The following is a 12,342-nucleotide window of genomic DNA, read 5'->3' as shown; positions in this document are numbered from 1 at the left end:
CCTCACGCAGCCCCCCAGGCCCCGGCGTGGGCTGCAGCTGCAGGACGGCACGGGGATCATCAGCCCCTGCCACGGGGAGTGGGGATGGAGAGCAAGGCCTCCTGCGCCCCTGGCCCCTGGCAGCGGCGATCTCGCCCGTCCCGGGGTCTCCGGGCGAGGCGGGAGGCGGCGAGGTCCCGTGGCCGCTGGCGCTGACCACCGGGCTCTTCCCTTGCAGTCGATGCCTCCAGCGGAGCGTGCTGAGCCCCGGCCCGCAGCATGTCGCAGCTCTCCTCCACCCTGAAGCGGTACGTCGACTCGTCCCGCTATGCCGACGCCGCCTACAGCAAGGTGCCCGCCGGCTACGGCTCCTACTCCTCCTCCTATGGCTCCGCTCTGGCCCCGTCCTACGCCGACAGGGACAAAATCGGCTTCAGAACCGGCCCCGCCGGCAGCTACCTGGCCTCCCCCCGCTACCGCCACGCGGGGCTGTCCCCCACCGGCGGCTACGACACCGGCCGGCTCGCCCTGTACCCCGACTCCGGCGCCCGCCTGAGCCCCACGTACGTCCGCAGCCAGCCCCGGCCGCTCGGCGGCGGGGGGCTGAGCGGGGGCGCGTGCTACGCCTTCGCGGGGCCGCCGGGCAGCCCCCCGGGCTACGCGCCCGCCGCCGCCCCCCTCAGCCGCCGGAAATCCAGCAGCCACTCGGACCTGGCGCGGGAGTTTTCGGGGCTGCACGCTTCGGACAGCGGCTACGCGCCCGCCCCCGGCCCCCTGGCCGCCCGCGCCCGCCAGGAGCTCTGCACCCTCTACCAGGCGGCCGTGCACTCCGACTACGTCCGCGACTACCTGGAGACCTACGGGAGGAAGAGCGGCCGCGGCGGGCTGCCCGCGGGGCCCTGCAACCCCACGCAGGGCGCCCCCAGCTCCGCGCTGCCCCCCTCGGCCGCCCGCTACGCCGGCCAGCCCTGCGAGAGGAGCGACGGCTGCTGCGGCGCGCCGGCCTGGGACCCCCCGGTACGTGGCGCCTGTCGGGAGCAGGGGGCGAAGCCGGGACGTTTCGGGGTGCGCAGTCCGCGTCGGCTTGTGCTGAAACCCGAGGGACCTCGTGGGGGTCTCGCCGTGTGGCTCCGTGCCTCAGTTTCCCCAGCTGGGCCGCGCAGGGATGGTACCGACCTTTCCTTCGCGCCGCCTTTGATTGCGCAGCGGTCCTGGGCCAGAGCTGCGGCGTGGTGCTGAGGCAGCCGGGCCGTGGGGACGGGCGGGCATCCCGCGCGGAGCCGTGCGGCTCGCTGCCCGCGCCTCACCCGGCTCCCCATCCCAGATACCGTCTGCTCCCACCGTTTCAGTGCGCCCAGCCCCAGCCCCGAGCAGGCAGCCAGGGCCGGAGCAGCCACGAGGTCTGCGGCCACGGTGCTGGCCACGTGCCGGGGACGGAGCGGTTTTTCCATGGCCGTGACGCTCCGTGCAGCGTCACGGGTGGTGGCGGAGCGCTCAGTGCCCCAGGTATATATTAGCGCTGCGCCATCCCCAGAGCCCCAGCCCGGGCCGGGAGCTGGTGTCGCGCACGCAGCCCATCTCGGGAGCGCACGGGAGCAGGCTGGTAATTTTCCACTCAGGTTTCCTTCCAAGATCCGGTCAGGCCCTGCCTGCGTCGTCTCCCTCTCTCTTCCCAATCGACCCTTCTTCACCCCACGGCAGGGGCTGGTCCCCCCCCGGGGCAGGGTCTGACCTGCCCGTTGCTGCCCTGCGGCTCCATCCCGCCTTCGCCCGCTGAGCGGGGAGATGAGAGCTGGGGGTTTCTCTTCCCCATGGCCAGGACAGGAGGCTCTTCCCATGCCGGAGGGAGAGTGGCCCTGAGAAAGCTCAGCCAGTGCCCCCACATCCTTGCCCGTGCCAAAGGGATGGGGGAAGAGGCTGTGGAAGGGGACAAGGCCCTGGAAGCAGCCTCCAGGCTGCTGCCTGTCTCCCTCCATGTGACTTCTGCCCTGGCATCCTCATCCCCAGGGGAAGAGCTCCCACCTGCCCCTCTGGAGCCGCCTGTTTGACTCCCGGCAGAGCCGGCTCCCCGCTTCCCCATCCCCGCCTGTGTTAGACACCGATCTGGGTCGTGCAGGCCCTGGGGACAGGCGGAAGCAACGCAGGGGGGTGCAGCACCTCCGTGCCCTGCACCTGGGGGCAGTGCGGGTGCGAGCCTGCGTGAGCTGGGACGGCCGCGGCTGGGACCCCCCGGGGCGGCGGGGGGCTGCGCTGCCCCCAAACCGCGGCCCGGGGGGTGTGAGTGCACCCTGGGGGTTTCCAGCCGGGGCTGCCGGGCGGCTGCTGGCAGCTGGCACAGGGTGCCGGGCAGGCGGGGAGGCTGCAGCGGCGACGCCGGCTTAGGTTCCCTGGGTGCTTTTAATGGGCTCACCTGCTATTTTCCACTCGTGGGCTCTTCCTCCCCCCCCTCCCCGGCTTTTCCAAGCTGGGAAGCGAACGCACTCGATCGTAAAACAGACTGCAGGCGCCTGCGGTCGTGCCAGGTGCCGGAAACAAGCCGGGGGGCGGGAGGGGGGTGTGTGTTACGGCCCCGGCGCTGCCATCAGTTCTGCCCCATTACCCGGGTGCTGGGACAGGGCCAGCAGCACCCGCTCCCGTCGGAGCCGGGGCATCACCGGAGCCGGCTTGGCTCCCTTCTCCCCTGCCGCCTCCTGCCTTGGCACAACGTGGGCCAAGCCAGAGGAGTTCGTATCCGGGACAAGGGTGCCCGCGTTTGCTCCTACCTGCGCCGTCGCTTCGTGCCTCAGTTTACGGGCCCGCAGGGTGCGAGGAGGCGTGCGTCGCTGTCACGAGTGGCGGTGCCTGCCGAGCCTCTGCGGGCTCCCAGGAAGGGCAGGCTGGCAGGGAGGGGGCAGAGCCGGAGCTGTGCCGCCCCATTAACCGCCCTGGGTGAACATAGGGTCAGAAGGGCAGAGCACCCGCAAGATCGCCGGCAGCTCCCTGCCATCCCATCCTGAGCAGCTGACAGCTCTGGCCTGCAGCCAGTCCCTGCCCTGCCCGCCTTTGCGGTGCCCGTCGGGCCCGTGGCAACCTTTTCGCCGTGGCAGAAGGTCACCGCTGCGCAGGGGACACCTGAGGACAGGTGGCTGGCTCTGAGCGATGCTGTCCAGCCGTGGCTCCCCTTGGCTCTCCGGCTCCAGCCTTGCCCCGAGAGCCCATGTGCTGCCCCGGCTGGAGGGAAATTTGGTCCTTGGTGCCTGATGTCCCCAGGCCAGGAGGTTCGTCACGGGAAGCTGTGCATCCCGCGCTGCCTAATTCCCCCCTCTTGCTGTGAAACCGGCTAAGCCAGCACAGCGCATCCCACAGGGAGAAGGTTGCTCCGGCCCCTCCGTGCACCGCACAGGGCAGGCCAGACCCTGGGGCAGATCCTGCCTCGGAGGCCACCCGCCGCTCTGCAGGGCCGGGCGGCAAGAGCGCTGGCCCGGGGCGTGCAGCGTGCTGAGTGCGGCGCGGTGCGCGCTGTGCGAGCGGCCCGTGCTTGCCCTGCGGTGGGCAGGCGCGTAGCGGGGGGCTCTGCCTTGGCCCCCCCGGCTGTGGCACCCAGGGGGTGCACGCATGACCGTGTTGCAGGGCACCCATGCAGCCGGCAGGGTGTGAACCCCCGGCGTGCACACTGTGTCCTGGCGTGTGTACAGTGTACACACCGCAGGGTGTGTATATATATATATACACACACGCGCACACGCAAGCAGGGATTACGACAACCGTCCTGTTGTGATGCAAAAAGCCCCGGCCTTGCAGATGAATAACGCTGCAAGATGCCTCCTCGGATATTTTTATTGGTGCCAAAAATAGTCTCCCTCCCCTCCCCTCCCCTCCCCGTAGTCAGCCCCTCCGCCGGCTGTGCCGGAGCTCGCACAGCGGACGAGAGGCTGCAGCCGCAGCAATTAGGATTCAAACAGCCACCGAATCCGGCTCAGGGGGGTGGGGGGGTGATGGGGGCTGGCACGGGAGCAAAGCAGCCTCCGCGTGGGTCCCGCTTCACCCCTCAGCCCTGCTCGGGCGGGTGGCTCCGGCTGTCCTCCGAGCAGCCCGGCCGCGCTCCCTGCCTCAGCCGCCCGTGGAAATTTCCCTGAGCGGGCGGTGAAGACACCTGGGCACGCGCAAGCAGCCGCAAGCCTCAGTCGTCGCTCGCCCTGCTGCGGTCAGAGGGGTGACGCGGAGGGAGACGCAGGGCTGGGACGCAGGACACCCGGGCTCCCTGCCAGCCTCCGCGTCTGCCCTTGCTGCAGGAGCAGAGCCTGAGCCTGGCCCGCTCCGTGCCTCAGTTTCCCCTGTGCTCGGAGCGGAGGCGGGAGCTGGTGCCCTGCTCCTTGCTGGGAGACCGGAGGGGCCCCTTCGCCCCGTGTAGGGCTTTGGGGGAGTTTTGCCCCAGCAAACGAAACAAGACACTGAAATGCTCTCTGAGCACAGTGCTGGTGCATCTCCTAAAGGACCGTGCGCTGCCCGCTGGTGCTCAGCTCCCCCAAAATGGCCCTACCCAGGGAGTGAGGGGCTGGCCCTCGAGGGGAATCGCGTGCTCGTGAGCCCCTACATCCCCCCCGGGCAGCCAGCAGCACCTCTGGGTGCGGGCGCCCCTGCGTCCCCACGTGCTGGGCAGCGGGGTCTGCGCGCAGGGGCTCTTCTGAGCCAGTTTGGCTAAGAAACCCACGGCCGGGGCAGACCTGCGCTCAGCCACGCGTCTGCGCGGCGCTCGGGCTGGCGTCCCGCGGGGCTGCAGAGCCTGCCCGGTGCCGGACCCGTGGGAGCGGCGCTGGGCACGGGGGGCGCCCCGGCAGGCGGGGGGCAGCTGCGTCCCCTTGGCCCTTGGGGTAAAAACCCTCCTGCCCCCCCTGATGTCGGCCTGGTGCCGGTGGCCGGGTGGGGGGAACAGGGAGCATCGCTCCCGGCGGCTCCTGCCTTGCAGTGCTGCAGAGGGGCAGCAGGGAGGACAGCGAGGGGGAGAGGGCCGCACCGGGATGCTGCCCGCACTTTCCCCGGACGCGGCGGAGGCCCCGCGTAGCCCCCCGGGCCCCGGCGCTGCCGCACGCTCGGCAGCCCGGGAGCCGGTGCCGCGGGCACGGCCGCCCCTCGCGGGCCCCCCTGGCTTCCCGGCTTCCCTGTACCACGCGGTGCTGGCGGGGGCTGGCCGTCACGGAGCCCTGCTCGCCGCCTCTCCACCCATTTGATGTCAGAGCCGCTCAGGTGCCGTCAGCCCCAGAGCCGGCATCGGCATCGCCGTCGCCCGGGCACGGCCGGCCGGCGGTGCCCGCCAGCAGCGGCAAGGCCAGGCCCCCCGAGCCGCTGCCCCCGGCCGAGGCGAGGGGCCCCCGGGCATCCCCCCCCGCTGCAGCGGCCCTCGCCGGCTCCTCTCGCCTGAGCACCTGCCAGGGGCACCATGAGGGACTCCTACACGGTGACGCTGCCCGAGGAGCCCCCGGCGCTCCCCGACCTTCACAAGGACCTGCGCCCCCGCGCCTCCATGCCGGGCTCCTTGCTGGTCTCCACCTTCGTTGGGCTGGTCCTCAACAAGACCAAGGTACGAGCCCCGCGCGCGCCCGCCGGGCCCCCCCCGGCCCCAGCTGGGGCGCAGGGCAGGGGGCTCGGGGAGGGGGCTGCCGCTGCCCACGCCGGGCAGGACGGGGCGCCCCACGGCCCCAGCTCCTCCTCGGGGGTCTCCCGTGCTGCAGGACGGGGGTGCTGGGGTGGGTGCCCGCCCCCCTGCCGTGGGGCAGGGGCACCCCAGTACAATGCCCAGGAGAGCAACAGGAGAGGTGGGCAAGGGAGCGTGCGCCCCGGGAAGCAGGGACACGCTCCGGCCAGGGTCCTGCCGTGCCTCCCCCGGGCACTGGGAGCACCGGGGGTCTGGGAGCCCCCCGGGAGGCAGGCACGGCCGAGGGCTGGAGCGGGGGGCGCAGAGAGCGGGTGAAATGGGATGTCGGGGCTCCGGGATCCCTGTCCCAGCCCTGCCCCTGCAGTGACCTTGGCCAAATCCCTGTGCTCCAGCGTCCTGCCCTTTGCGAGGAGGAGACTCACGGGCCAAACTAGCCCCTCCGCACAGTGCCCCCGGGCTGGGTCCGGCGCAGCCCAGAGCCACGGTGCCCGCGGCAGGTCTCCCCCCGCAGAGACGGGGAGAAGGGCCGGGGGCAGGCAGAGGAGGATCCCAGCACTTATGTAAGCCTGGCAGCTCCGGCTCTCCCGCTGCACGGATGGGAGCTTGGCGTGCAGACCCCAACAGCAGGACCGTCTGACTCACGTCCCCCGTCCCCCGTCCCCCTCCCGCAGTGCAGCCTCAGGGACTCCCCAGCCACCTCCGCGTGAGCCAGCTCTCCTCCGCTGTCTCCGAGCAGCGCCGTGTCCTAGATAAAGCCCCGGACGAGCGAGGGGGATTAGCTGGAGTTGAGTCACCGAGGGGAGGGAAAACCGTGGGGAAAATCAGACCTTGGTGCAGACAGGCCTGTGCGGCGGGGTGAGGTGCCCTGGGTCCCCTGCGGACCCAGGCTCTGCCCTGGGGCTGCTGCCGGCGCTGGGGGGGGGCACGGGAAGGCAGCAGTGGGGCAGCGCCGGGTGCGTGGGCAGTGCGGCACCCGCGCCGGCAGGATGCTCCCCGCTGCCCAGCCGAGGCGACCGGAGGAGCAGCACCGCGGCTGGGGTGGCTGGGGCTGCCCGGCCCCGCGGCTCTGCCCGTGCCCGGGGGCAAGCGGCAGGGATGCTTGGCACTTTTCGCACGGCCGCCCTCCGGTGCAGAGCGCCTGTGGCCGGCTCCGGCTCGGCCCAGCGGCCTCGGGATGCCCCGAGTGCATCCTGAGCGCCCGTGGTGCTGGGTGCTGTCATGGGAACATGCTCCCACCGCGGGATACCTGGTTTGCCCGGCAAAGCTGCGTGCCCCCGGGCCGGGCGGTGGGGGTCCCCGCTGCATCCCGGTCCCCCCGCTGGTGGGTGATGCCTGCGCCGTCGCTAAGGAGCGCGTGTAACTGTATCTGGGTTATTTTGGGCTGCTGTCAGGGCTGGGTGCTCAGCACCTCCCACACACACACCAGCTGCTGCTATTTCGGAGCTGCTGGGCCCCCTTCCCTCCTCTCCTCCTCCTCCTCATGCCTGGGGCTGGCAGCCAGGGCGTTCGCCCGAGGATCATTAAAACCTGGTCGAGCTCGGGGGCACGATCGCCGCTTTGACCCCGCGAGCCACATCGTCCCCCAATATCCCGCTTTTTGGCACGGCTGTAGGGAAATTTGTCCCGCTGCTCCCCTCCTTGCCGGGCTCGCTCGGGAGCCGGACGCCCGGGTTCCTGCCGGCACCTGTTCCCCCGCGCCGGGAGAGGGTGAGCAACGCCGCGGCCTCCGCAAAGCGCCCCCGGCGCTCTCGCTCTCTCCAGCAAACAGTGACGATGCTGCCCAGCGCGCGCAGCTGCCCGCGTCTGTCTCCGTGCTGGGCACGAGCCTGCCCGGCTCGCGGTGCAGCCCGGGGGCGCCGAGGTCCCCTCCGGCACACGTGCACAGCCCAGCAAGGCGGCACCGCGCGGAGCAGAGCCCTGGCGCCCGGGGCCCGGCGTGCCGATGCCGGCCGGCTGCCACGAGGCTCGGCTTGCGCTTTCCCGGCTGGACTTTACCCCGCAAGAAAGCCCATGCCGAAGCGCGGGCTGCATTCGTGCTCAGCCAGGGCGGCAGCGGGGCACCGCGTGCATCCCGCTGCCGCGGCCCGGGCGAGGGGCGCTGCCTTCGCGCAGCGTCCCGGGCACAAGGCCGGCGCTGGGGGAGGCCGCCCCGGCCGCGGCATGGGGCAAGGGGCAGCAGTGCAGCCGGGCGGGAAGGACTTTGAGCCCCGCGCGCGGTCCCGGGATGGGGAGCTGAGCGGCGCCGAACCGGCCAGTGGGACGGGTCCGGCTGCCCGCGGCTGGGCACTCAGCCAGGCTCCGCGGCGCAACCGGGCCAGCGGGAGCCGGCAGCGTGGCGAGCGCTGGCGCTGCGGACGCCCCGTGCCGCAGCGTGGCCCCGGGGGAGCAGCCGTGCCGGCGCGCCGGACCCCATCTCACCCGCTGCTCCGTCTCTCTGCAGAGCTCCAAGGCGGTGCAGGGGCTCACCGGCCTGCGCAACCTCGGCAACACGGTGAGTGCTCGCCCCCGCTCCCGCCGCTCTCCGCTCCTCCGTGGGGCAGGTGCCCGCTGCGGCGGGAGCCCCCGTCGCGGCCCCTCGCCCCGCCAGCATCCCGGCCTGGCCCCGCGCTCTCGCCCCGGCAGGAAACTGCCCCGGCTCCCTGCACCTCCGCTCCGTACGGAGAGGGAGGGAGGGAGCCCCGCGCCCGTGCCCACGCCGCGTCCTCCCCGTCTGCCCACCCGCCCCGGTGCCACCTCCCCAGGCGTCCCCCCCGCTGCCGCCGCCTGCCTCCGGCTGCCTCCGTTGCCATGGTTTTCCTTTCTGCCTCCCCCAGTGCTTCATGAACTCCATCCTGCAGTGCCTGAGCAACACCAAGGAGCTGCGGGATTACTGCCTGCAGAACCAGTACCTGCGGGACCTCAACAACAACAGCCGCATGCGCACCGCGCTCATGTCAGGTAACCGCCGGCCGCCTGCCCGCGCGCGCGAGGATTCGGGTCGCTCTCGCCGGGCTCCCCCGGGGCAGCCGCGGTACCGCGGCGCGGGGCGCTGGGCTCTCCGAGCCGCCCGGCAGGGCTGGCTGGAGCTGGCCGCGCCGCTGAGCGGCCCCTCTGCCGGCAGAGTTTGCAAAGCTGATCCAGCTGCTCTGGACCTCGTCCCCCAACGACTGCGTGAGCCCCTCCGAGTTCAAGACGCAGATCCAGAGATACGCCCCCCGCTTCGTCGGCTACAAGTAAGGGGCCTCCGGGGGCCGGGGGGGCGGCCGGGCAGGGGCTGAGCCGCCTGCAGCCGCTCACCCGCCGTGCCCCGTGTCTCCTCCAGCCAGCAGGACGCCCAGGAGTTCCTGCGCTTCCTCCTCGACGGGCTGCACAGCGAGGTGAACCGCGTGCTGGTGCGGCCGCGGGCCAGCACGGACACCCTGGACCATCTCCCGTAAGCGGCGGGCTGGGAGCGGGGTGGGAGGCAGGTGCTGGCCGTCCCCATGCGAGCCAGGCCCCGGGACAGCTCCCGGGACAGTGCTCATCACCCCTCTGTCTCCTCATCTCCCGCAGTGACGACGAGAAGAGCCGCCAGATGTGGAGGAGGTACCAGGAGAGAGAGGACAGCCGGATCGGGGGTGAGCACTGGGCCCGGGAAGGGAAGCGGAGCCATGGGGAAGGAGGGCAGGGGTGGGCTGGGGACCGCAGTGGGAGCCAGGGGTATCTCACCCCTCCTTGTCCTGTCTCCCCTAGACCTCTTCGTTGGGCAGCTGAAGAGTTCACTGACCTGCAGCGAATGCGGCTACTGCTCCACAGCCTTCGACCCCTTCTGGGACCTGTCCCTGCCCATCCCCAAGGTAGGACAACCCCATCTCCCTGCGTCCCTGCTGTACCCTTGTGCCCCATGCACCCTCACCCGGCTCTGTGCTCCCGCAGAAGGGCTACGGCGAGGTGACCCTCATGGACTGCCTACGACTCTTCACCAAAGAGGACGTGCTGGACGGGGATGAGAAACCGGTACGGGATACGGGGCACGGGGGTGGGAGGGCCTGCCTTGGCCAGACTGGGCCCATTCCCCTTGGTTCCCACATCCCCAGGACTCCTGGGTTCAGTGTCCTGTGTGGCTGGCTTGTTCCCTGGTCCTCTGCTGACATGGTTTATCTCCCTCAGACGTGTTGTCGCTGCAAAGCCAGGACAAGGTGCACAAAGAAATTCAGCATCCAGAAGTTCCCCAAGATCCTGGTGCTTCGTATCCTGCTGGCTGGGGCGCGGGGCTGGGGGCAGGTGGTGCTGGTGAGGGGGGTGGGGGGTCCTGTTGCATCCAGGTCCCCTTTGCTCCCTGGCTCCTTGACGCCCACCCCGCAGACCTGAAGCGCTTCTCGGAGGCCAGGATACGGACGAGCAAGCTCACCACCTTCGTCAACTTCCAGCTGAAGGACCTGGACCTCCGGGAGTTTGCCTCGCAGAGCTGCAGTGAGTGCTGGGGCTGGGCGGTGCAGCCGGCTCTGGGATGGGGTCCCTCATGCCCACCAGATCCCCTGTGGCCCTGCGGAGGGGAGGGGACATCCCTCAGCAGAAATGTCCCCTGGGGTTCCCAGCCAGCACGTGGTGGGGAGATGGGGCACGGAGGGGACAAGACCTGCGGGTGGCCAGGGGTCCCTCCTGCATCCCACGGATGGGGACACGGGGGAAGCGCCCAGCACCGCTGAGTGCCGCCCTTGCACCCTGCAGACCACGCTGTTTACAACCTCTACGCGGTCTCCAACCACTCGGGCACCACCATGGGGGGACACTACACCGCCTACTGCAAGAGCCCCGTCTCCAGCGAGTGGCACAGCTTCAACGACTCCCGGTGAGGCCACGTGTGGGGCGAGGGCTGTGGGGGGGCTCAGGGGGCCGCGGGAGCAATGCCGCGGGGCTGGAGAGGGGAAACCCCCCCCCCGCCCGGCAGCACCCCGCTGGGGCTCCCCGTCGCTCACGGCACGGCTGCCCACCTCTCCGCAGCGTCACCCCCATGTCGTCCAGCCACGTCCGCAGCAGCGATGCCTACCTGCTCTTCTACGAGCTCGCCAGCCCGTCGTCCCGCATGTAGCCGGCCCGGCCCCCCCGGGGACCCCGCGCCGCCCCACGCCGACCACCGCGGCTCCTCGCAGCCCGGCCTCCGCGGGTTTCCGCCGTCACCCTCCGGGCAGAAACGGGAGGCGAAGAGGGGAGAGACCGACGCAGCGGCAGCCGGGGAGCGAAGCCCCGGGGACGGGGACACCGACACTGAACTGAGGAGAGCAGCCCGTGGCAGGGCAGGGCCCAGGCAACTCAGGCGCCTCCTGGTCGCTGGCGTTTGGTTTTCACTTTGGGGTTGGTTTTTCTCCTTTCTTTTTCCTCGTGTGTAATAAAAATAACTGAGCAGGGGACTCGGCAGGCACAGGGCCACCCGCCCCACTGACTCGGCTAGGACCGCCGCTCCCCGCCGGGAGCTCCCGGACCCAGGAGCGCCTCCCTCCTCCCTCCCGGCCTCATGGCACTCCCCTTCGGCTTGGCCGTCCCGGAGGAATCGCGAGCTGCTCCCAGCGCCTCCGGACCACCCGGCAAAGGACCCCAGCCTTCGGCCGTCTCCGTCCCGTCGGCGGCGGGGAGCGCGGCCCCGCCGGCCGCCCTCCCTGCGCCCCGTGCACGCTCCTCGAAGCCGCCCGAATTCGGGCCCAGACTCTCAGAGAGGAGCGGGGGGAAAACGTTTCGTGGAGTTTCTTTGTGTTTATAACGGACTTTTCTCAACCCGGAGCGCCCCTCCGCTTGCCGGCTCTCCAGGGACTCGTGCCGGGGCGTGCTTTGGGCAGGTTTTACCTGCCTCCTCATACGACGGTGCCTTAAACCATTTAGGGGAGCGGGAAGCCGTCGGGGCTGCCCGGCGGTGTCCGTCCTGGCGGAGGAGAGGGAGAGGGGGACAGCGGCTTTCGGGGACCGCCTGCCCCCGGCGCTTTCTCCTGCCTGCGGTCATGAGCCCCCTGGATGCCCGGGGATGCCCGTCCCCCCCAGCCCCACCGCTCTGTCCTCCAGCTAGCAAACGCCAGTGGCCTTTTTAGCCTTTTCTCTAATTTATTCTCCTCCCCATCCCGCCCTGGCCGAGGCGCAGTGGGAGGGGAGACGGGCCCGGCCCAGCACAGCCCCACACCCAGCCTGCGAAAGGCAGCTACGTGCGACCGAGCGACCCGTCCCGCTTCGCCCGTGCAGCCCCGCGGGAGCCGCCCGGGAGCTCTGCCGGCTGCCGGCATCCCATCCGGGCCGGGCGTCCCCGCGGGGCGCGGGCCGGGCTGGCACCGGGGCAGGACGGAGGGGCGACCGCGCGACCCGCGCCGGACTGGGGCAGCGTTGCTGTTCGGCAGGTGGCTTGTTTACTGTGTAAGCAAGATGGGCAGGAAGTGTCTCGAACAAGGGAGACTCGCGCAGGAATAAATTTTGGCTTGAACAGAGCGTGGTGCGGGTGCGCTTGTCTCCGGGCGGGCAGGGCCTGCGGCTTCAGCGGCAGGGGGGAAACCGAGGCGCAAGGACAGGAGCAGCAGCGCCCCGGGGCTTGTCCGGCACGAGGGAAAGGGGCTTGGGGGCGGCAGGTCCCTCTCCTCCGGCCGCCCATGGGGCTGCGGGAGCCTTCCCTCTGCCTCCGGTTGTCCGGAGGGGCCCCGTGCTGGCGCGCTGCCCCAAAGCCCCTGAACTAGGGCCCCTTTCTGCCCTGCTTAGGGCCGGGCGCCGAGGCATTAAGGGGCAGCAGGAAGGCAGGC

General features: G+C 71.1%; 1 protein-coding gene across 2 annotated transcripts; it reads left to right on the top strand.

Moving 5' to 3' along the window:
• Positions 1-258: 258 nt before the first annotated feature.
• Positions 259-11,994, top strand: USP2 (ubiquitin specific peptidase 2). Of its 2 annotated transcripts, none has more exons than XM_067310124.1 (12): positions 259-996; positions 8,052-8,102; positions 8,425-8,548; positions 8,712-8,823; positions 8,913-9,023; positions 9,143-9,207; positions 9,323-9,426; positions 9,506-9,586; positions 9,740-9,818; positions 9,935-10,042; positions 10,301-10,421; positions 10,574-11,994. In XM_067310124.1, exons 1-12 carry the CDS (start codon positions 259-261, stop codon positions 10,659-10,661), a joined length of 1,782 nt encoding a protein of 593 aa, XP_067166225.1. In that variant the 3' UTR covers positions 10,662-11,994. The 2 variants fall into 2 exon arrangements, with proteins under 2 accessions (XP_067166225.1, XP_067166227.1); XM_067310126.1 differs by lacking the exon at positions 259-996 and adding an exon at positions 5,396-5,536.
• Positions 11,995-12,342: the final 348 nt, after the last annotated feature.

Source organism: Apteryx mantelli, chromosome 23 (genome assembly GCF_036417845.1).
Source record: "Apteryx mantelli isolate bAptMan1 chromosome 23, bAptMan1.hap1, whole genome shotgun sequence".
In the NCBI taxonomy this organism is placed as follows: domain Eukaryota; kingdom Metazoa; phylum Chordata; class Aves; order Apterygiformes; family Apterygidae; genus Apteryx; species Apteryx mantelli.
This window is presented reverse-complemented; position numbering and strand designations above follow the sequence as displayed.